This window comes from Pleurodeles waltl, chromosome 7, assembly GCF_031143425.1.
Source record: "Pleurodeles waltl isolate 20211129_DDA chromosome 7, aPleWal1.hap1.20221129, whole genome shotgun sequence".
Classification (NCBI taxonomy): domain Eukaryota; kingdom Metazoa; phylum Chordata; class Amphibia; order Caudata; family Salamandridae; genus Pleurodeles; species Pleurodeles waltl.
Window position 1 is genome coordinate 966300249 of NC_090446.1, and position 25648 is coordinate 966325896.

General features: G+C 44.3%; 1 protein-coding gene across 1 annotated transcript in view; it reads left to right on the plus strand.

The window, feature by feature from the left end:
- CCDC40 (coiled-coil domain 40 molecular ruler complex subunit) overlaps positions 1–25648 on the plus strand; it is a 447448-nt gene that overhangs the window by 402626 nt on the left and 19174 nt on the right. Inside the window, exon 19 of the mRNA XM_069199714.1 lies at positions 14461–14649. Within this exon, the coding sequence (XP_069055815.1) occupies positions 14461–14649 (189 nt within the window). The remainder of the gene's footprint in view (positions 1–14460; positions 14650–25648) is intronic.

Consider the following 25648-nt stretch of genomic DNA (forward strand, 5'->3'; position numbering starts at 1 on the left):
TTGCCTATAAAGGCACCTCCCAGGCGCTCATACATCAGTTCTTTTCCTTCTACGCCAGTCAAGCGCAGATCCATGATAGAGCTACCTCACTGTCATTTTTGACAGGCTTTTTTTTACCTTTATGTCAAGTATTTTTCGTCTGTGCGAAGGATGACTTAGAGGAAGATGGGATTTAAACCTTGTGGCACCCGCCATCGCGCCATGTCGGTGATGGATCCTCATCAGAAATGCCTTTTTTTGTCTTGAGCATGACCAAGACTCAAAGTTGTGCTTGAACTGCCAGGCAATGGCACCGAAAGCGTCTTGAGACCCTCATGGGTGGGTAGCTGCGTTTTACAAAACTGATTGATTGATTGAGGGAGCGGTCCCTAAAGCTAATGGCTGCCCGGCAGTCGACATTGGCGGGCGTGACTCCTCGAAAGTCATGGTCCCGGTCGAGGCGAAGGTTGCGGTACCCCTCCAGGAGCCCCAAGTCCTCTCCATCCCACTCAAGGTCCTCCAGGCACTCGGGGAACAGGCATAAGAAGAAGAAGAAGTCCAAGCGGACTTCGACTTCCCCTTGCCTGTCAGCTGATGAGGCAACTCAAGAATGTTGACATTCCAGGCACGGTTCCACAGAATCATTGCCAGGGCTGACTCCACACCTTCCTCCATTTCCGAAAGCCGGAGTGAGCCCCTCTCAATTAAATGAATTTTGTGAGGCCATGCATCTTGTATGTGAGTGAGCCAGCTCCGCTGGAGTGCCTTCGGGTCCCATGGGGTCGGTGGAGGCCCTTTCAGGTTCCGTTCCAGCAGCTTCGGCCTCAGCTTTGATGGGGTCTTGTGGATCTGATACCGGATCCAGAACAGCAACCGCTTCAACCAGTCGACTTCTCCAGCACTGTTCCCAACGTTGATGCTCTGGCACCACCAGGGCCACCGGTGGCGCAAGCCCCATTCTCATCACTGATAAGCCTGGTGCATATTCCGGCACCAACGCACCCACAGGTGCCAAATCATTGACTGACCATTTACCCTCTAGAAATCCAAATGGATCCTTTAGACTGGTATGAGGATCTAGGAGAGGGCAGTGGACTGGACACCTCTCCAGATGCTGGCTGGTGCATCATATGCAATGGTGGTGCATAGGGCAGCAGAGGTCCTTGACCTTAAACTGCCCTCGGTGCAGGTCAGGTAAGGACTAACCTCCTGACAGAGGTGCTCCAGCCAGGGGCTTCATCATTGTAACCAATGTTGCCCTTTAATGAAGCCCTCACTGATGTCCTGCTGGGGATGTGGTCAAAACCCAGCACAAGAGTGCTTGTAAGCAGGACAATTGGCTGCCGCCATCGCCCGGGCAACCTTAGTTTCCTCATGCAACAGCCCACCCCAGAGAGCTTGGTAGTCCAAGCATCCACTACCCAGGGCGCCTTCCCTTCTGCACCTCCAGATAGGGAATCCAAGAGGCTGGACCAGCTTGGGAAGAAAAAATGTTCTTCCAACACCCTGCCATTGAGGTCGGTAAACACCTCATGCTTATTGGGCTGTTATTCCCACACTTTGTGGTATAAGGTGGTGAGTGTGCTGCCTCAGGTCTCGGAGGACGCGCGGGCCATTCTCTCTCAAGCAGTTAAAGACTGGAGAGATGCAGAGAAGTTTACCATAAATTGTGGTTTGTACATGACTGACTCACTGGGTAGGGCGATTTAATCAACAGTGGCCCTTTCCCGCCACTCCTGGCTATGTACATCTGGCTTTTGAGGGGTTGTCCAGGCAAAGCTTATGGACGTGCCCTTAGATGGGTCCCACCTGTTTGGCGAAAAGGCAGGCTCGGCACTGGAGTGCTTTAAGGACTCTCTGGCTACGACCAAGTCCTTAGGCCTCGCGGTGGCCCCTCACCCAGTCTGCCTTTCATCGTTTCTGTGGGTACGGGAGGGGCACGGTGCCACAACACTCATAAGTTAGCCACCATCCGACACCAGGCCCACAACTTTTGTCAGGACGCAGTTGTGGTGCTTTCAGACCCTGAGGGTCTGGCCAGAAGTCGTCCGCCACCCAGCCCCCTGCCTCTACAGCATCCAAGCCCTTCCAGTGTGATTCTGCAAGACTGTGTACGTCCAAATGGAGGAAGGATTCAATATCATCTACCTCACTGGCGGTCCATAACATTGGACAAATGGGTCTTGCAGATCAGGCAGAAGGGCTATTCTCTCTTCTTCCAGTCTGTCCCTCCCCCAATGCCTCCCTCAAAAGAACAGCTGATGGAGGATCACTTGGTGTTTGCTCCGCAAGGAAGTTGTGGCTCTCTTGGCCAAGGGAGTCATAGAAAGGGTCCCAACATCAGAAGTAGGCAGTGGTTGTTATTCCTGCTACTTTGATTCCCAAAAAAAACAAGGGTCTTCGCCCTATTTTGGATTTATGGGATGTCAATCTCGTCCTCAAAAAAGAGAAATTCAAAATACTTATTCTAGCTCAGGTCTTGTCTGCCCTAGACCAAGGAGACTGGATGGTAGTGATGGACTTGCAGGATGCGTATTTCCATATCCCCATCCTGCCTGCCCACAGGCTTTACCTGCGGTTCAGAGTAGGGCACGAGCACTTTCAGTTTACCCTGCGCTCCTTCAGCCTTACCAGTGCCCTCGGTTGTTCACCAAAGTGATGGTGTTGGTCGCAGCTCATCTGTGCAGACTAGGGGTTTCAGTCTTCCTCTACTTCAACGACTGGGGGTTGAATGCTGGTTCACCCCAGGCGGTCCACCTCCACTCTATGGCAAACCTCCTGCATTCACTGGGGTTCACTATAAGCATGCCAATGTCACACCTGTCTCCCTTTCAGATGCTCCCTTTCATCTGAGCTGTACTGGACACAGTGCAGTTTCAGGCCTATCCTCCTGAGCAGCGAGTCCAAGATATTCAGGTTATGATTCCACTGTTTAGACATCTATCCTGAATTTCGGTGAGAGACTGAGGTTGCTGGGCCTCATGACCTCATACATCCTCTTAGTAAATCATGCCAGTTGGCATATGAGGTCTCTGCAGTGGGCCCTGAAGTTCCAGTAGGCACAGCATCAGGGAAATCTCTCCAACACGGTTCAGATCTTGGAGGGAACTGCGAAAGACCTGCAGTAGTGGTTATCGAATCCAGGTTGGGTCCATGGCAGATCCCTCTCCCTTCCCCAATCAGATCTCACAGTAGTGACAGATGCATCACTCCTGGGATAGGGCAGCCACATGTGAGAGGCGGAGATCAGAGGCCTCTGGTCTCCGGCGGAGTTCAGGCTCCACATCAACATTTTGGAGCTCCGGGCGATCCGACTTGCATTGAAAGCATTCCTTCTCTCTCTCAAAGCGAAAGTGGTGCAGGTGTTCACCGACAACACCACCGCCATTTGGTATTGCAGCAAGCAGGGCAGAGTGGGATCGTGGACCCTTTGTCAAGAGACTCTTCGCCTCTGGACATGGCTGGAACGCCAGGGCATTTCCCTGGTGGTTCAACATCTGGTGGGCTCTCTGAACGTCCGTGCAGGCAAACTCAGCCATCGATGCATAGTCGATCACGAATGGCGTTTCCATCTGGAGGTGATGGAAGGTATCTTTCAACAGTGGGGAGAGTCTTGGTTAGATCTGTTCGCCTTTGCAGAGAATGCGTAATGTCAGCTGTTTTGCACATTGCAGTTTCCAAGGCGGCACTCGCTCGGTGACGCTTTTCGTCATGAGTGGAGCTCAGGCCTCCTGTACACTTTCCTGCCAATACCACTTCTGCCCAGAGTTCTGAAGGAGATCAGGCAAGACCAGGCCCAAGTAATCTTGGTGGCTCCAGAATGGGCACGAAGAGTCTGGTATCCTGAGCTATTGAGCATTGCCATCAATCCTCTGATCACACTGCCCCTTCGGGAGGATCTTCTGTTGCAGCAGCAGGGGATGGTTATCCACCCAAACCTATCCAGTCTCCTCCTCCTTCATGGAGATTGAGATGCAACAGTTTACGGCTTTTGACCTTCCACCCGAAGTCTGTAATGTCATCTTGGCAGCCAGGCGGCCCTCCACCAAAATGGTATATGCCTGACATTCGAAGAAAAAAGTGGCATGGTGTATCAACAAATCTGTTGATCCCCTCTCTGCACCTCTCTCAGAGGTTCTCCTCTTTATTCTCTCTCGTGCCCAGCAGGATTCTGCTCTGGGCACCCTCAATGGATATTTGTCTGCCATCTGTGCTTTCTTTAGGCTACCAGGCCAACCTTCTCTTTTCAAATCTCCCATTTTTGGGAGGATTCTTAAAGACTTCACTCATAAGTTTCCTCCCGTCCCATTCGTCAGGCCCCAGTGGGATTTGAATTTGGTCCTCACATATCTCATGTGTACCCCTTTCGAGCCACTCCACAACTGTCCTCTACAGCTCTTGACCCTTAAAACAGCTTTTTTGTTTGCCATCACCTCTGCTCGCAGAATGAGTGAGCTTCAGGCTCTTTCTTCGAAGCCACCATTCCTAGCAGTGCATCCTGACAAAGTGGTGCTTCGTACCAGGGCTTCCTTTCTTCCCAAAGTGGTAACGCCTTTTCAGGTAGGCCAATCTATTACCTTGCCTACTTCTTTATGCACCCCCAAGCCCCTCTCATGAGGAGGAGAGACTCCACCATCTGGATCCAAAAAGAGCGTTGGCGTTCTACCTAGATTGTACCAAAGATTTCCGGGTGGATGATCAACTCTTTGTGGGTTATGTGGGTGCGAAGAAAGGGAAGGCGGTGCAGAAGAGGACCATCTTGCAATGGGTAGTCCTCTGCATCAAGATGTGCTACGCCTTGGCGAAAAAGCAACCCCCTGAGGGTTTGCACGCTCATTCAGACAGAGCAACTGCTGCAACCACAGCGTTAGCCCGCAGAGTTTCAGTCCTGGATATCTGCCAGGCCGCAACTTGGGCATTCACCAAGCATTACTGCCTGGACAGTCGGGTCCGCAGAGATGGCTATTTTGGCTGTTCGGTCTTGCAGGACTTTTTGGTGTGATCTTGGTTCGCAGCTCTCCACCGGGGATGGTATTGCTCAGGTATCTATTCTAAGGTAAGAAATCTGCAACTAGAAGTCTCTATCAGTTACTTACTTACAAAATGAGCTGCAACAGGTGTGATTTTTTTGTGCAAATTAAACGCCAAATCTAACCCTGCATTACAAATTTTATTTTACTACAGCCAATCAAAGAAGTAGTTACTTTTCCTTGAAAGAATTTACATAATTTCAGTCAGCTGACCACTCACAGTACTTGATCAAATGTGTGTGTTTTTTTCGGACTAGAAGCACACCCCCATTTTAACTGCATCCCATTCCCAACAATGCTGCATTCACCTCCAGCCTTCTCCTATCTGCTACTGCTGCTTCACTTCAAAATGGTTAGAGTGTGGATTGGTGGCCACAGCTATGTGTTTTGGGTTAGAATGGCTGCTAGAAAGAGTGGTGTTGACAGAGACTTGGGTTTCGCTAATGTCGCCATCAGTTGGATTGGCCAGAGAGCGTTAAAGTGGCATCAATTGCTCCCTTTGATTGAAAGTATTAGGGATTGCCAAACACCTGACCTCATGATTGTGCACATTACTGGTGGTAATGACCTGGGCATACTGACTGGGGTGGGACTGGAAATCCTAATGAAGGATACCTTTGCTCAGTTGATGCAACTTTTCCCTCAAACTGTCTTGGTGTACTCCACCATATGCCAAAGGAAGAAATGGAAGTGGTGTACTCAATCCTATCCACAGATTGACAAAGCCAGGAAACATGTCAATAAAACAGTTTCTGCATTCCTCAGAGACCATAACACAGGATGTATATAGAGTAACAATCTGCGCTTTGACATGCATGGCATATGTAGAAGTCACGGTGTCCACTTCACAGATGAAGGCAACAGGGTCAACCTGAAACTCTGCATATGGTCTTACATATAACTATCAGACACTAACAATGAACACAAAGGCTCTTGTCGGGACCACCCTACTGCCAAAAATACTTGTCTATTTTCCATATAATTGTTTTTTTAATTTTTCCAAATATTCGCGGTGACATCAGTCATTCAGTGAAAACGCAAAACAAAAGCAGGCTTTCAATATACACCAACCCATTCAAAATTCATAAATATTTATATTTATATATATATATATAATTTTCAATATCAAACACCAAAGATTACTTTCAAAACAAGTCCACAAACATATATATGAGATTCCCTGTCACTTCATATATCCATATATAGTCTTTCAGTCATATATAACTGTCTCACAATCTTGTTCACAGTCTGTGTTACAATATGTCCAAATATATCTAGAAATGGGTATATAACTCTTTCAGTGAGTTAGTAACTGAGTGCGTGACAGTCTGAATGCATCTTTCAATGGCAACATCACCATCTTAATAGCTGCATGAAGGTATGACTGGGTCTGCGAATGGGTGCGTGAGACAGTGAGTGGATCTATGAATGAAAGCGTGAAGGTGTAAGTGAATCTGAGAATGCCTTCATGAGGGTATGACTGGTTCTGTGAATGGCTGCATCAGGGTGTGACTGGATCTGCAAGTGTGTGCATGAGGGTTTGAGTGGATCTGTGAATGGATGTGTGAGGGTCTGGGTCAGTGTGTGAATGGGTGTGTCATGCTGTAAGTGGATCTATGAATAGTTGCATAAGGGTGTGACTCATCTCTGAATGGGTGTGTAAGCTGTGAGTGGGCCTACAAATGTGTGCATAAAGGTGTCAGTACATCTCTGAATGGGTGCATGAGAGTTTGGGTCTGCGAATGGGTGCATCAGTGTGTGAGTGATCTGCAAATGTGTGCATCAGGGTGTAAGTGGATCTGTGAATGGCTGCTTGATAGTGTGGATGGGTCTGTGAATAGGTGCATCAAGATGTTAGGTTAGTGTAGTGGATGCATGAATGGGAGTGTAAGGGTGTGACTGGGTCTGCAATTGGGTGTGTCGGGGTGTGAGTGGATCTATGAATGGGTGCATGAAGGTGTAACTGGATATGCAAATGGGTGCATCGGGGTGTCACTGGGTTTGCGAATGGATGTGTGAGAGTGTGATTGGGTCTTTCAAAAGTTCCTTGAGTGTGTGACTGGATCTGCGAATGGGTGCATCACTCTGTGAGTGGTTCTCTCTGAATGGGTGTGAGTGGGTCTCCAAATGTGTGCATAAGGGTGTCAGTGGATCTTTGAATGGATATGTAAGACTCTGACTTTGTCTGCGAATGGGTGCTTCAGGGTGTGAGTATATTTGTGAATGTGTGCATCAGGGTGTGACTGAGTCTGCGAATTGGTGCCTGACTTTGTGACTTGGTCTTCGAGTAAGTCCGTCAGAGTGTAAAAGAATCTATGAATGAAGCATGGGAGTGTGACTGGATACGCAAATGGGTGCATCAGGGAGTCACTGAGTCTGTGAATGGGCAAGTGAGAGTGTGATTGAGTCTGCAAAAAGGTGTGACTGGGTCTGCAGATGGGTGCATCACTCTGTGAGTGGTTCTGTGAACGGGTGCATGAGGGTGTGAGTGTGTCCCCTAATGAATATGCCAGGGTATCAGTAGGTCTGTGAATGGGTGCTTGATGGTGTCACTGGGTCTGTGAATGGGTGCATGGTAATGCGAATGGGTTTGTGAATGGGTGTATCATGCTGTGAGTGGATCAATGAATGGCTGCATAAGATTGTGACTGGTGTCTGAATGCGTGTGTAAGCTCTGAGTGGGTCTGCAAATGGTTGCATAAGGGTGTCAGTGGATTTGTGAATGGATATGTGAGACTGACTGTCTGCAAATGGGTGCATCAGAGTGTGATTTTAAATGGGTGCGTCTGGGTGTGAGTGGATCTGTGAATGGGTGCATGATACTGTGTTTGGGTCTGTGAATGGGTGCATAAGGGTGTGACTAGGTCTGCAAATGGGTATGTCAGGGTGTCAATGGATTTATGAATGGGTGCCTGATGGTGTGACTGGATTTTTGAATGAGGGCATGAGGGTGTGACTGGCTCTGCTAATAGGTGCTTAAAGGTGTGAGGATCTATGAATGGGTGCATGAATGTGTTACTGGGTCTGTGAATGGGTGCATTAGAGTGTAACTGGGTCTGTGAACGGGTGTGTCACAGTGTAAGTGGATCTATTAATGGATGCACAAGGGTGTGACTGGGTCTGTAAATGGGTGCATGAGGGTGTGACTGGGTCTGCAAATGGGTGTGTCAGGTTGTAAGTAGATGTATGAATGGATGCATGAGAGTGTGACTGAGTCTGTGAATAGGTGCGTAAGTGTATACCTGGATCTGTGAATGGGTACATCAGGGTGTGAGTGGATCTGCGACTGGGTGCATGAAGGTGTGACTGGTTCTTCAAATGCGTACGTCAGGGTGTGAGAAGATCTATGAATTGGTGCATGAGGGTGTAACTTGATATGTGAATGGGTGCATCAGGGTATCACTGGGTCTGTGAGAGTGTGATTGGGTCTGGGAAAAGGTCCTTGAGGGTGTGACTGGGTCTGCACATGGGTGCATCACTCTGTGAGTGGTTCTGTGAATGGGTGCATGGGGTTGTTAGTGGATTCTCAAAATGAATGCATCAGGGTATGAGTGGGTTTGCGAATGGGTGCTTGAGGGTGTCACTGGGTCTGTGAATGGGTACATGATAATGTGAGTGGAATTGTAAATGGGTGTGTCAGAATGTAAGTGCATTTATGAATGGGTGCATGAGAGTGACTTGTGTCTGAATATGTGTTTAAGCTCTGAGTGGGTCTGCAAATGGGTGCATAAGGGTGCCGGTGGATCTGTGAATGGATATGTGAGACTCTGACTGTGTCTGCAAATGGGTGCATCAGAGTGTGAGGGATCTGTAGATGGGTAAGTCAGGCAGTGAGTAGATCTGTGAATGGCTGCATAACGCTGTGATTGGGTCTGTGAATAGATGCATAAAGGTGTGACTGGGTCTGCGTATGGGTGCATCAAAATGTGAGTGGATGTATGAATGGGTGCATAAGTGTGTGACTTGGTCTGCGATTAGGTGCGTCATGATGTGAGAAGATCTATGAATGGATCCATGAGGATGTGATTGGGTCTGTGAATGGTTGTTTGAGGGTGTGATTACGTCTGTGAATGGGTGCTTCAGGTTGTAAGTGGATGTATAAATGACAGTGTGACTGAGTCTATGAATAGGTTCATAAGTGTATGACTGGATCTGTGAATGGGTGCATCAAGGTGTGAGTGGATCTGCGAATGGGTACATGACGGTGTGAGTGTATCTATGAATGGGTGATTGAGGGTGTGACGGGGTCTGTGAGTGGGTGCATGAGGCTGTGAGGGTCTGCAAATGGGTGCATGAGAGTGTGAGTTGATCTGTGAATGGGTGCATGAGGGTGTGACTGGGTCTGTGAATGGTTGCACGAGGCTGTGAGTGGGCCTGCGAATGTGTGCACAAGGGAGTAAATTCATCTGTGAATGGTTGTGTCAGGGTGTGACAGGATCTGCAAATGGGTGTGTCAGAGCATGAGTGGGTCTGTGAATGGGTGCATGAGGGTGTGACTAGGTCTGTGAATGAGTGCATGAGGATGTGACTGGGTCTGCGAATTGGCAGTCAGGCTGTGAGTAGATCTGGGAATGGGTGTGAAACAGTGTGAGTAGGTCTGTGAATGGGTGCATGAGGGTATGACTGTCTGTGAATGGGTGCATCAGGGTGTGAGTGGATCTGTGAATAGGGGCATGTGGGTGTGACTGGGTCTGCAAATGGGTGCATGAGTGTGTGACTGGGTCTCTGAATGGGTGCATCAGAGTGGATTAGGTGAACAGATGCATGATGATGTCAGTGGTTCTGTGAATGGGTACATAAGGGTGTGAATGGATCTATAAATGGGTGCCTTGGGGTATAACAGGGTCTATGAATAGGTGCATGAGGGTGTGATTGAGTCTGTGAGTGGGTGCATGAGGGTGTGACTAGGTCTGCAAATGTGTGCGTCAGGATGTAAGTGGATCTGTGAATGAGTGCATGAGAATATGCCTAGGTCTGCGAAGAGGTGCATGAAGGCTGTAAATGGGTCTACAAATGGTGCATGAAGGTATGACTGGGTCTGTGAATGGGTGGAGTATTGTAATATTGTATTGTAAGAGTATTTATATAGTGCTTTCTACCCCTGATGAGGCGTCAAAGCACTTTTCAGCGAGTAGCGCGCTACTCTGGAACCAAAAAAGGAATTAGTGGTGGATTAGTATAGGGAAATATGGAGTTAATTTGAGCAGAGGATATGTGAGTTTGTTAGTTGGATTGACTAGATAATGGAGGGATAGAGGAGGGAAGAATCCAGAAATGTTACTTGGGAGTTTATAGTAATAGGATGAGGCTTGGGATGAGTAAAGGATAGATGGAGGAGGGAAGAGACTGTGGAAAGGGTTAGGGAGATCATAGTAGCAGGAGGGATTTTGGATGAGTCAAAGGTAAAATAAATGAGGGAGAATTTAGTAGGGTTGTTTGGGAGATTATGGTAGTAAACTGAGGTTTGAGGTGAGCTAAATGCGGTAGAGGAGGGAAGAGCTTAGGCAGGGTTATTTTGGAGATGAAAGTAGTAGAATGGGTTTGGGGTGAGTCTGAGTGGGGATGGAGGATAGCTTGATAGAAACATAGGTTGGTGAGGAGAAAGTAAAGCTCACAAGAGTACATTTATATTTTTTTCTTTATTATTTTATTTTTATATATATGTATATATATTTTTTCTTTTCATTTTTTTATTTATTTATATATGTATATTTTTAACTTTATTTATAATATAAATTTTATTTATAGATTTTTTTTATTTGTATTTATTTTTCTCTAGTACAGTAGGACTAGAGTAATGAATAGATATGTAAATACATAGTAAGGGAATATATGTGCAAGGAATATAATAATGTATATATTAATTTGAGAAACAAAGTAGTTCTGTATAAACACAGATTTTCAAGATTTGTAATATTTGAAGTTAATAAGTGTACTTTTCTAACATTTATTTATCTCTCCAAGTTTTGAATAGTGAATTGCTTACAATAATAAAATATTTGATCAGTGTTATATAAAAACGAAAGCAGGCATTCATAAGTATCTAATATAACAACTTATCTAAGAGCTATGCAATGACCTATGAACATGTTAAGCATAGAATAACATACACATATATATGTATATACTCACACACACACACATATATATATCTATCTATATATATATATATATATATATATACACACACATGCACACATATATACATATATATTTAACTGTGAGTAAATATACATTTGTTAAACAGGAGGCTTAAAGAGTATGTGTATAATTTATTATGACATAGTAACGACACATATTTCCAAAAGAACTATATATATATATATATATATATATATATATATATATATATATATATATATAATATGCACATAATCAGATTATAAATATTTATCAACACAGGCATATGCAGTCTATTGCTGTTTGGATATGGTGGTTATGAAGGAAAGGCTCAACTCTTGAGTAGTCTTCTGAAGGCAAGATATTCATCCGTGGATCTTATATTTGGGGATAATTAATTCCATAGTTTGGCTGCTTGGGCGTAGAAGGATGTACCACCTATTGTCTTTTTCTTGTATGGTGGTGTTCTAAGGCGGGGTGCCAATCTTAAGCGGAGGTTTCTTTGTTGAATGTATTTGGTTATTTTGTTTCTGATAAAAAGAGGTCCTGTTCCACGTATAGCTTTGTGGGTGATGCAAAGCAGCTTGAAGGTGAAGGGATGAGTTATAGTTACCTTAGGGCGCGAGTTATAGTTACTTAAAAGAACTCTAATTATAACTGCTGAATTTCAGTGGTTTTGTACGAGTAAATTCAGAACCTAACTATAAAGTCCCTGTAACCTTTGTTTTTTTCAGTGAATTTCCATGATTTTTTAACATAAAGCAATTTTAATTACTATACATTATTCCAACCCCTGCCGCACCCAGACTTTGGCTGTGGACGGCGGGGGTTGGTCAGGCCTTCCAGCCAAGCCCTTATAATCATCCAAGCCCAAGCCACGCAGGACCTTTGGCTGTTGGCAACACCGGTTGGCCACAGAGCCTGTCTCTGTTAGTGGATCTGGGAGTGGGTGCGTGAGTGTTTGAGTGGGTCTGAAAGTGGGTGTGTCAGTCTGAGTGGGTGTGAGGGGGTGCATGAGTGTCTGCGTGGATGTGTGAGTGAACGCATGAGTCTCTGATTGCATGTATGTGTGAATGAATTAGTGAATGAGTCTGTGGTTTTTCTTTCAAATTTTTCTGTTTTTCCGAATTTTCCCAGATATCACGCATGGTGACGCAGAATTATTTTAAACCCATAATTTGCACCTAAAACACATCTATATATCACCCCTGGAGTCAGGGTACCTTTACTCTGACCCCTTATGCCACTTTAAATTTGGATTTTCCTCCATGGGGATCGTGTTCCGTGAAATAAAATGCCCGCCGCAACTTTGAGTTCAGGTTGCGGTTAGGTAATAGCAACACTTCTTTTTGCATGTGTATTTGTGAAAATTTTGTGAATTTCATGAATTGTTTGCGAAATATTTGTTGCCAGCGATATCAAACTGTATTTTTCCTTTAAAATATCAAAAACTACTGAGCGGATTCCCACCAAATAATCGAAAGTGTGATCTGCGTACTGACAGCTAGCTTGCTGCCAAATATGGTGTAATGCGTCCAGTGGTTCGGCCTGTAATCATGTTTAAAGAATCCCATGGGAAATAACATGGGAAATGCAGCGTTTTTTAAGCTCCCTTTTTCTCGACCCCCACTTGACGGATCACCCCGAAACTTTTCATGTGCAACAAGAATTCATGCAACACTTTTCTTGGAAAATTTCGTGAAGATTCGTCAAACAGTGCCAAAGATAAAGGCGAGTCAAAAAACGCTTTTAATATGGAAACATGGTCATATCTATAAATACCTAGTGGTGACCCCCACTAGGTAATATATATCTGTGTGTATGTGTGTGTGTGTGTGTGTGTGTGTGTGTGTGTGTGTGTGTGTGTGTGTGTGTGTGTGTGTGTATATATATATATATATATATATATATATATATATATATACACACATACACATTATAAGTTCAAATTAATTTTATTTATGTATTTAAATTTAAAATAGCATTAATTAAAATGGATATGCTATTTAATAAATAATATTTGATGTGTTCATTTTAGTTAAAAAAAAATATTTTTTATTAAAACTAATGTTATTGAAAAAAAAATGATAAAAAGGAATATTAAATGTAATTAAGTACTTTATAATAATATTATTTTAAATATATAGGAGTATAGAAGGATAAAGGAGTGGTATGGGGTTTTTAGGGTTCAGAGATGTGTACTGCATATGGATAGTATGGAGTTTTTAGGACTCCGGCATGGGCAGTGTACATGGGGAGTAAGGAGTTTTTTTCGGGTACATGGATGGGTAAAGTGTAGGATACTCTTACAAAAGTCCAAGGAAACCCAGTGGTTCAGATTGAGAAGGATTAAACAAATGTTAGGGTGCTAGGATACTTTTTGTGTGATTAATGTATAGGATAGTAAGGAGTTTTTAGGGTTCACGGAGGGATGGTTTATGAGGGTGGTAATGGTTTTAAGGATGCATAGGGGTAGTAATGAGTTTTCGGGTTCAGGGATGGGTGGGGTGAAAGGGTACTAAGTATTCTTTAGAGTTCAAGGATGGGTCATGTATGGTTGAGTAAGGAGGTTTGTCATAACTCGTTGTTAGAATTCAGTGATGGTTGTTGTAAAGGGATAATGAGAGAATTCAAATGTGTAGGGATGGAGGATGTAATAATTGAAATAAGTACATATAAATTAATTATATTAATTAAAGTAATATAAGTATTAAAAAATAACGAAATAGTTTAATAAAATTAATTTTAACATTGATACTTGTGTTAATTTAGATTTTCATATATGCTTACATATCGATAGACATATATAAGTGCATAAATGTATTTATAGATGGATCGATAGATAGAATTTTAAAATAATACCTTCTTACCTGCGAATACGGGCACTTCAGATCTAAAACCATGTGATATAAAGGCACTCTCGTTGTGATCATGATGTAATGACTCCCGAAGTAATGTCCTGTGAGGTAACGACTGTCATTAGGTAATTATGTGTACCCCTCACTGTCATAGAGCCCTATAGCAAAAATGACCCACCGTTGATGTCTAGCAACCAAACCAAGTTTTATAAAGTGATTGTAAACCCTCACCTTGATAGATGAGGATAGTCCATGCTTGTAAATGAATGGAAGCTTTCTACCCTGAAATCTTATTTATCTCAACTCAAAGTAGCCTCAGTTATCATACAAAATAACCAAATATCCAATACATTGACAGTACTATGAATGAAATCGGTCTATCTTTTTCTCCCCTTCATTTGCTGTCTCATCCACATCCATGTTCTCATCTGTCTCTTTCCCACCTTTGTCATCAACTCCTGTCCCTGATGCAGGTCAGGTATGGTCAGCTTCTGAAGCAGCAGGAGAAGATGATCCGAGACATGGAGGCTGTAGTTGCTCGTAGGGAGACCATTGTAGTCCGAGCCCAAAACCAAGGCAAAAAAGATAAAAAGCAGCTCACAGCCAGCAACTTCCACCTTAAGATGCAGGAGCTGCGAAAAAAGATCAAGGAAGTTCACAAGGTAAGGAACAAAGGGTATATTTGTCTTGACAGCCAATAAAGTTGAGGCAATGAGGGCATTCTTTGCACATGGGTGGCAGAACTGCAGGTTGGGCCTTCCGTCAAATTGGGGATTGTGATGTTAAGCGCTGGCCCTTCTGTTTCCCTGCTGATGCCTTTGTATCTCAAGGATGTACTGGTGGCAAGGGCTGAACCTTTTATGTCCTTGGTGGTGGCACCTACCCTCAACTATTAAGATGTAAAGAACTGGAGCACCTCCCGTCACTATCCTGGGAGACACTTACTGTTAGAGTGATAGCAGAAGCTGCAGGCCCCAACCTCGATGTACTCTGTAGGTAGGAAGGTAGGGATACCTGTATCACCAGCACATAGGGGATCATGAAGGTGGGAAATGGGGAGGGGGCTTCTGTCCACACCACCTGGACACCGAATGAGTAGGACAGAAGATGATAATTTTTTCATCACGAGTACACACCCCAAGTTCAATTAATTTCACAACCCCTGTTTACAGTCGGGGCACAGCACTATTTTAACAGTTTCACTATCACGTCGGTTATAAAGCCCCAAAGTACTACTGTGAAGTACAGTGTGTGTTTCTACACTAAAGCCTGCTTGTTTTTTTTTCGCTGCTTGGATCCATTATTTGAGTCCTTTATCTCTGTTAGTGTAAGCAAGTAGATGGCCATCCTCCCTGAGATTATCAGTCAAAGGATCCTCATTTATAGTCGGAAGACTGCAATGACTTGCAGTCATTAACTAATTGAGCATGTCGGTGCTGCAGCACTCCCTGGGCTGTACCATTTAGCCACCCTTTCCACGTGAACAGGGTTTACCACATAGGCCACCTTTCAGGTCTCCTAAGCACAGAGTAGTTGATATCATCTCTTTATCATTATCAAGCTTTGGTGAAGAGGTTTTGTGCCGAGTTGGGGTGAGTTTCACCATGCGTCGCATCAGATGCAATGCAGAAAGGTTCATCAGGGCAGAAGTAGCAATTGCCGATATGGGATAGTTATGATACAAATTATATCCATATTCAAAAGGGGCGGCAATAAGGAAGTCGTTTGTGACATTGATGAGTAGAATGAATGTAACTTTACGTTCCCTGGGAGGATGAGGTCTTTTCATACAAGTAGTCACTTCTGATAACATGATGGTGACACGGTGGCTTATGCTGGCATGTTCCAAAAGGTGGCACAACAAGTATAGATACATTTACTACTTGTCCTAGATGTCTTTCAGATTGCAATTGGCTTGTAAATGGTATGTGCATAGAACTTTTTTTTAAAAAAGAAATGTTTAATTTTTGCTGGGCGTTAAGAGATGAAAAAGATCTTATAGGCAGAAATAAGTAACATATTTCTTTAGATAATGGGCAAAATCAAGGAAAGGGAAAATAATACGCCAATTGGAAAATAAAAACAGCAGTTGCACGAGGAGAGAGGGAACAGAGGAATGTGTAAGAAATTTACCTATTTCTATTGTATTATTTCGATAACACTGAAATTGTAAAAACAGCATCCAAGCACAATAGTAAAATATCAGTAAGTCGATCTACCTAGAAAAGATGAGTTTTCCGGATCTTATGAAATGGGTCTCAGTTTTTCTGGCACAAATGAAGAAGCATGCCCACCTGTTCTAAGCCTGTCTCTCTGTTCACCAGATTTGTTCTCTAAGATAGTCTCGGACTGAACAACGCTTACATTTTTGCTTGGCTTGAACTAGTACCCAGTGTACATTTTTCTGAACCTTTGCAATAGCGCGATAGTAAGATCACCTGTGTCTCTCTAAAATCTTCCACGCAAATCTGTCCCTTCGTACAATTATGGTTCCACAAACGCCAGGCCGCATTCCCTGTCTGAAACCCATCTCTTAAATATCCTACAACACTACTATTTCTTTCTGTCGTAGTCAGGCTGCCCTCTTTGATTAGTACCCGTGTTGTTTACATCCGTTTAGATATCCTAAGTTTCCAGTCATATGTATACATAATCTTGAGGTATGTAAGGAAAGGTAGTGCTCGTTGTGTGTTTTTCTGATGTATATCATGTATGTTAGAATTATCACGAAAATGCAGATAACTCGGAGGTAAGAAATGTTATGATATACCTATATACCGAAGTATCCCTGTGGAACTGGTGGCCCCCCTAAATCCTGCTGGAGATGGTCGGTAGTTACACTTCCATGGTACATTATAGGGTTGCTATGAACACATTTTCCAGGTCTGCTGGTAGCTCCCAGTCCACAGCTGCTTCTGATGTGCCTGTTTCTAAAAGGCGGAAGTTTAAGATGGTTACTCTTAGACTGCTTTCTCTTTGGAGCAAGATGCATTCTGTGCTCAATAGTCTTCTAGGGCACCTATGTCTAAAGTATAATATTTCCTCAGCAGAATGTTGTGTGATTTGAAGCCGCTTACCTGAGACGGTGGGCCACAAATACTGTGGTAACGTTGTCACAAGGCCAGGGGGACATCGCATATCTCCCAGGATGTCACCTAGTGCTGCGTGACACCAACGGGACCGGTCAACAACATAGGGTATAAAAACTGCACATCCGTGGCCCACATTTTCTGTTTCCGCACTGAAGGTAATTAAAACTTTGAACACTCTGGGTGTCTGGAAGAGATAGTGCCTAATGATGCAGTGCTGCCCAGTCTCATAGCACTAGAGGGCCAGATCTGCCTGTGGGCAGCACGCGCCATTATAGCTTGTTGTATTCCCGTATTGTCACAACTATACAAGGGATGTGTATTTACACGACGCATGGGACTGTTTTATGTGGTGTTCGGAGCCTGCTTCAGTATGTCAGGACAGCTGCACTTTTTTCACATCTTTTTATTTGTTTCTATAATTAACCTTGTGTAGTACCTTACAATAGAGATTGCAACATAAAATCGAGGATATTATCGTAATGGCCCGCCGGAGGCCGTCATTAGGAGAAGTTCCTAGCATTTGGAAAAGCGCCACGCGAAAAAATGATAAACATTAGACAGCGAACTTGGCAAGCATTCCGTAATACTACTATGAGAGAGAGTAGGCAGGCTTTTATGAAAATGTTGTTTTGACTAAAATGAAAATAAAAGTAAAAAACAATGAAGATTCTGAATAGTGCTCCACAATGAACAGTGAAGCATAATGTTAGATGACACAGCATACCACTTCAGAGTAGTTTCCACTGGTGCCAGCGATGGTACTGCAGTCTATAAAGAAGAGGAGGATTATGGGTGATTTGGATTTGGAGTTAGCAAAGACAAACGTCATGGTGCATAACGATGGTGAAGATATCCCAGCTGTTGGTAGTAGCGTGTCTACAGCGGAAGGGTATCGCCTTTACTTATAGAGTGAGAATTAATCTAAAGTGTGCCCCATCCCTGAGAGAGCAGACGCCTACACAGCCCTCTGGCTTCTTCTCTTCCGAGACCTTGCTTCTGCCGCCCCCCAAGTTATCAAGGACTTGCTCCACGCCATTATTCATGAAGGTGAATTAGCCTTCCAATTCCAGGTGATAGCGCGCTTCGCAAGTAGTAAGGTGAGGTCAAGGGACTGGCCCATGTCGGTTTGTTAATGTGTTGAAATGTTCCTAGTACAGATGTCTTGCAGTTATTTAAGGTGGTACACCCCGTAACCTGTGCAAGCTGTGAGGTGACTATGGAGTTGCAGCGAGGACATTAGGAGCTAAACCCTGGAAAGTTTTCATTAATTTTAGTAGGGGCGAGGAAAGCTCTGTGAGTTATGCTACACTGTGTATGTTTATATCTAGCGTTTCTGGAAACTGCCGATGATAACAGTATTCTCTCCCATTCCTTTTTTGTGAAACATTTTCTCTGTCTCTGTACCCCACTTATCATGTAAGGCTGGCAAAGAGATCTGTGTAAGCTCACCCAAGGTCTTAGTCAAGCAGCTAATCAGATGACAGCCGATACCCACAGTGTGAATGCGTTGCATGGCAGAGTGGTTCAGGCAAGATGATGTTCCAGTAAGTGCGAATGGAGTGTGTCAGCACCGTAAACATAAGAGTTTTCCAATGTGAACTTTGAATTGTCCACCAGTTCGTCAAAGGACAAGAGTAGCCCAATGTGAACGAGATCGTCCATTTGGCCAATGTGCCCACAAAGTGCCAGTGTTTTAGATCAAAAGGCATCAATGCATCTTTGTTCCTTGGGAGACCTAGTAGAGGGATAGCTGGCACATAGAGTGCAGTCTGAGCTGTTGATCACAGGCTCCTTTGAAAACAGCGGTAAGCTGAATGTAGTTATCTGAGTTAAGGGGGGGAATGCGCGTGGAAACCGACAAAAATACTATTTCTCCAATTGTCATTGGGTATTTATCATGTCTTTGTCATCGAGATGGCACTCTGCCATCCAATGACACACACATTACAAGTGATCTGCAAGGTAGTATGCTCACAGTTCTGGGCTCCAGCGCCACCCCTGTCTACATGGAGTCTCAGCTTGGCCAGTGCCACCTTAAGGAGGCTATTTTCCAAGATAAGGTACCCCAGAAAGACATCCAGGGAACAAAAACCTTTGCCTTAAATACAGTGGGAGGTTTGTGCAATAATATAGCAACTGTGGAAGCATAACTATTTTTGCAAGGATAATACGACTAATCACAGAAGGCTGTAGAGTTGCCTAGAAGGTGATTTGGAATGCCCCAGTCAGTCCTAATTCGGTGCAGCCAGACGGCTGTGGGCTCCATAGTCATGGCAAAAAGGACTGGTAAAAGCGGGCAGTGTTGCGCAGCGCCTCCTAGAAGCACTATGGGGTCCCATTATGATACACGCCTTAGGAGCTGTGCAAAAGAGCTTGATCGTGCGTATCATGCATCAACCAAGCTTTTCTTTCTATCATTGTGAATAGATAGCCTGTCTAGACTCTAGAGAATCAAATACAAGATTCAAGGTCTAGGACCATGCAAGCTGCACAGGATCTGGGAGTGAACTTCATAATCCTAAAAATTCTTCTGATATTGAGCAAAGTGCTCCTTCCTAGATCAAAGCTACTCCGATCCGCGTGGACAGGAGTGGGAAGCAGAAGTAACAAACATGCGGCAAGTATTTTGCAGAACATTTTATAATAAGTATTAAGAATGGCTAAAGGTCTATAGAAAGTGAGGTCACTTGCGATGATTCCTGGTTTGGAAAAAGGAATGAAGAGGGCCTGAGAGAAAGGGGGAGCTCTGATCAGTGGTCACTGACTCATACAGTTTTTCCTTTGGTAAAACTTGATTGGTCGCCCGTCTGGACCAGGGGTCTGGCCTGAGGTGAGGGAGCGCATTGCTTCCTTTATTTCATTATTACTTATAGGAGTTTCCCGCTCCTGGCGCTGCTCCTGAGTAATCTGGGAGATTTTGAGTTTTTCCAGAAATGTCACAATGTCAGTGTGAGAGCAGTCATGGGTAGTGGCGCAGAGTGTTGTATAATATTCGGAGAACGTGTTGTATATGTCAGTCTGCGTTTATGCCACTGTGTGTGGCAGGCAGGTCAGAGGAAGTAAAGGTGATGCACATTTTCCTATTTAATTGGCCAGGCGCGCACAGCACCAGAGTTATCGGCCTCCGTGTGGGTTTCCAACGCGTATTCAGCAAACTCAGCACAACAGGGCCCTTCGAGCAGTACAGTATATTTGGTACGCGCCTCTGTAAGAATGCAAGCATACAAGTTGGTATTTAAAGCTTGATTTTTTAAACAAAGGTAATGATCCCTTAATGGGTTTGATTTCTATGTCTAAAGTCCGCCTGGCCCCCACTGCCATGTTAATGCAATGATCTCTAACCGTGACTTTAAAGGCCCCCATTCTATACTGCAAGAAGATGCAGTATTTTGAATGAAGTAAAAATATGCAGCAATATTATCGTGCAGAGTGGTGTAGAACACCGTGTCTTCAAGAAGTGAAAGTTGTAAGCGCCCATACTAAATTGTGATTGGGTAGGCCCCTACCTAAATAATCAGTGTAGGCTATTGCTCAACATAAGAAGGACATGTACAGTATCCGGTTGAACCTAACGTGGAGGTCATGTGGGAGAGAGTAGAATGAATAGACCCTTATCCGAGCTTTGCAGAGACTCCAAATATCAATTTGTGTGATGTAAATGTTTGTAGAGTAGAAGGAAATGACACATTAAGCTACGATGAATGTCCCTGCCAGGCATCTAGGGAATGCCGGCCATAGGAAGAATGTGCCTGAAAGTTTAATGAGAAAAGTAACTTGTTCGTATATAAGAGTAAGTGCTTCCGGTTGCTAACCGACTACCATCCAGGCAGCCCTCTACAAGGGCATACCTTCCTTCTTTATCAAGGATAGTAGAATGAGGCTAAAACGGGACACGTGCTTTGTTCCACATCAGTGCTTCTTGCGAAAAAGCTGAGATGCTGGTGGAGAATACTGGTCCACTCCAGCATTTTTGTAGGCGCTTTTCTTCTATGTCTGTAGTGTTAGATTCTCGCAGATATTGTCCCCTGTGTTTATGATGAAAATATGGAGTAGCACTTACTAGCATTGTGCAGTCTCTTGGTTTTCCTCATAATGAAGTTGAAATGACTTCTAAGGCACAGCACAGGGACTCTGGCTGGTATACCTCTGCATGCATCTACATGCTCTCTGTTCAAGTTTTTGTAAAGCGTGTCTAGTAATAATCTGTAAAGGACATCTAGCCTGCATAATATAAATACTAGGAGTGGCAATGGTGTACCAAAGGCCCCTGGAGCACCCGTGGTGCGAGAGGTGGGCCCGAGCTCCAGGGGGCATCCTCAGCACAGTACCCAGGCCTGAGAGCTCCTGTGTAAGTCTGGAGTGGGGCCCCTCCATGTACTTTGTAGGGGGAGGCCCTCAAGTTTTATTACGCCACTGAGGAGTGGAGGGCAAACAGCCTTCCGTCCAAACCTGTTAATACAAAAGTACATTGTTTTGTGGGAGTAGACTATAGAAAATATTTAATATAATACCACTATAGGCCCTGGGCAGAGGCAGCTGCTGCCAGGGAGGCTTGGTAGAACAGTGTGTGTGTGGGGGTAATAAATACATTTTAAAAATAAGTCTTACCTGCTGCTGTCGGCCCTCTGTGTTACTCTGCTCCCACCACCTCAGTTCTTCTCAACTTGCTCTCCTCCCCACCCATTCCAGATGCTTTTCTCATGCTCTTACTCAATATGAGAGAAGCTCTGGGATTCGTCTGAGCGGGCTAAAATGCCGCTCAGTTCGGAAGTGGGAGCCTGCGCTTGGTCTCAAACCCAGCTGTGAACCACAGCTCAGGTGGAAAGTTCTAAGTAGGCATGTCAGTTTGGCCAGCCTAAGTCAGCCGGCCAAACCCACATGTGCGCTTAGAGTGCATCTAGTACTCTTCCTCCCCCTACAGATGCAGAGGATGCTGGCCAGTCCCCGCCCTAGGCTGGTTGACTTGCAGTGTCTGACTAAGCAGAAAAATAAAATGATAATAAAATACTTTTGCTACCATTTTCTTTTTCTGCTTTTTACTTCCTTTCAGCAGTGGGGTGACGCTCCTCCACCATAGTGGAGGGCCGCATCTGGCTCTGGGTGAGTTCACTGTTGAGCAAAGTCATTAGTTGCCGCAAAAACACACATTGGAGCCCAATATAAGAAGTGGAAGGTTTCTTTGTGGTAACACGGACTGCCACAGCGGCAGTGAGTAGACCATTTTATTTTGCTAATCAGGAGAATTCCCAAGTGCACATTGAAACAATAGTTATAATTACATGTGCTAGGTGCCACAAAGATTCCATTGGTTGCTGGGGGATGTTGTGTTTCATTGTAGTATGTAGCTCTGAGCTGGACACAAGTTGAAGGTAGAAATGGGTAGACAGTGCCTACCCACTTTTTTCACAGGGTGGACCACGTCTTCCCAGCCAAGAGGCTCTGTCCTACAGAAATTTGCTAAACTTGTCCGGGTGTAATATTTGGACACCGGAACATCAGCACCATGCCTGATTTCATTTAGGAGCAACATATTTGAGGTAGGAAGGAGGCTTATCTGTTTCCAGTAGGGCCAATAAGAATGGCCGAAGTTAAGGGGCCATCAGGCTTCCTTTTGTTGGAGTATCCTGGCTGGGAGGTATCAAGAACCAAACACGTGAACGATATGGAGGGGAAACAAAGGTGCACAGCATATCACTTTACACGTATTTAAAAGAGGCATGCTTTTGACTTGTTCAGTCCCTGTTTTTCATATGCATGCACAGTAAGAATGTCAGATGTCTTGCTCTGTCCCAGTATTTACACAAATAATAATTTAAATACCACTATTTTGTTTTATTTCCTTTATAGTGCTACTTACCCAAATGCAGGCTGTCATAGCACTTTACATCACACATACATATTGTACATTGACAATATATTATATCAATGTAAATCAATGTACAGAATGTGTTACATAAGGCAGTGAGGATTTCAAGATGTAGGATCCAAATGTCTTCATAACTGACTGATATTAGAAGGATTGCAATTTATGAACTGCAAGTAATAAAAGGATCTATGCCTTAATCGCAGTCACACATTAACATAAAATTTTAAAATATCATCTGCGTGATACATAATGTGATTTACGGGAGACATATTAACCTTTTATGCTACTTTGATTCAAAACTGGGACTAGACAAAACACAGATCTCTCCCACAAATACTTTATATTCCAGAGTTATCTTACCATTATTATTATTCAATGAAAAGTACTATGTACTCTATCTTCAGCAGGTGTCTTAACCCCAGAATAAGATATTTTAAAATGCAAAGATTGCAGTCACTTAAGCAGAACTGATTTATTGCTACATGTCTCTTTGTTGGCAATTTCTTTTTGGCAAGGTTTTAAGGAATGAATGTATAAGTTGAAGCCCAGATTTTGGGTCAGGGTTGGGTCACAATTTAGCACATCTCGACACAAAATCTTATTTGTTAAATATTGTAATGTGCTCAAATGTATTCATGATAGACCTGCTAAAAAGAAGCGTGAGGTCTTAAGATCTGATGTCACTTCTTGTGATGTCACTTCAGGTGAGGTCATGGGCTGTGATGTCATGTGCGATGTCACGCGCTATGATGTCAGGCAATGTGATGTCACGAACCATGATGTCACTTATATACTGCCTAACTTTGTTAGTTCCCCCACTTCTTTTTTAAGATTTGTTCATTGGGTCGGAGCTTAGCACAAGCAGACAGATTGAGGGTGTCTATACCACGTCATTTAGAGGTGGTTGTCAGCCAATTGAGGAGTCAAGCAGAGAGTGACACTGAATCAGGCAGGAATGATGGCGGTGCCGAGATTCCTCTTCACTCGATGACTCACAAGGCTGCTGTGCGCACTCGGAAGGAATTTGCGATCTCAAGGCTGAACATTTGTCCTCCTCTGCCTCGGCCCCTGATGAAGCTATCCTCTGGACCCTGATGTTGAGAGTTTTTAGTTGCCCATCTTTGCCTTCTCCTTCACATCCCCATTGACCAATCATGAGTGGCTATCAATGGGCAAGTGGGTGACTGGTGATTGGCCCATTCCACGGCCTCAGGAGGGTCTTTGAAGGAGTATGATCTGTATTCAGTATCTGTTTTAGGTTTTGCAGAGATTAAGGGTGAGTATTGCAGTCCTATCTCTCCCGGCTTACTCTTTACAGTGGCAAAAGAGGCGCGATGGTGCTGCACTGTGATAGTATAGTCTGGAAATAACATGATTCAGGTATTGCCTATTGCCAGTTAGGCGGGCCGGTGGGATACTTGTATTTTATCTCATTTCTTGAAATGGTGCAGTAGCGAGGCTGAACCCAGTTAAGGTCCCCACGTAGGTATGCTGTGTGCGCATTCAATAAAGAAAAGGGTGTCAGTTTGTGAGGCGACATTGGCTATATAATTAGGGTGTTGGTTAAATATGTAAACTAAATTCCCCATAGAGTGCTATCCTACCCACACATTTGCATAGAATCAATCACAACTCAATTGTGGTCCGTTATAAACACCTGGCTGCAACTTAGTTCAGAGTATGCATTATTCAAGAGCCAGGGTCGGATTGGGAAGGCGGGCAGTCGGGAACGGAGCGATGGGCCGGTGCTTCAGGGTCGCATGTGAGCCAATTTTAGTAGTGCCTCAGTTAACCGCTCACAGAGCCTTACAGTCTGGCAGGCCACACCAGGGCAATGTAATGTGTATTCATCTCAGTCATGCCTCCACCCACCCAAGCCAGGCTGGGGGCCAGGTGAGAATGGCCCAGGGGAAATCATCATCTTGTGGACCCCCATGTGGCAGAGCCGGCCCAGCAGCAGTTTTACCCCTTACGCATCCCCATTGGGCCAGCACATTCTGACCATGGTGAGCAGGGGAGGCGGGAGTATGCGGAGGCCTCGCTGGGGGCATATGTTGTCACCTCGCCCCCAAAGACTTTTATTCTGAGGTGGGGGTAGAGGGGATGCATTTGCACAGGCCTCATTGTGAGGCCACTTTTTCCAGAGAGAAAGATATAGAGACTGTAAAGTACTTTTGAGTCATGGGCATTGGTTCTGCATCCAGTGATTGTGGGCAAATAAATTCATTTCCCAAGGCCTAAATAAAAAATTATTTGATCTTGTGAAGTGTAACTAGTGCTCACGTAAATGGCTCCAATGCCTTTGGGCCGAGTGCACGCTATATAAAACTACACAAAGAAAAAATAAATGCCAGATTCTGCAAAGGCCCAAGCCATGATAAATAATGAGGACTCTTTACATAAAAACATCTGTACTCGTTTTTAAAATTGCTTTTCTACCTTTGTTTAGGTGTAAGTCACCAGTAAGAAAATATTTGAATGTGCTTTTGCATTGCATTTGCTTTTAAAGGATGTAATGACCAGAATTTAAGATACAGTTATTGGCTATTTTCTTCATTTTTGAACCAGCTAGTACATTAAAATACCAGTCATGCTAGTTAAAAAAACAGCCAGGTGGGAACCATAGCCAGATGTGTGGTTGTGGCCTTTTTATTTCATCTCGCCAGCCTGGCCAAACTGCAGTGCTTCACCACTCTGAAACAA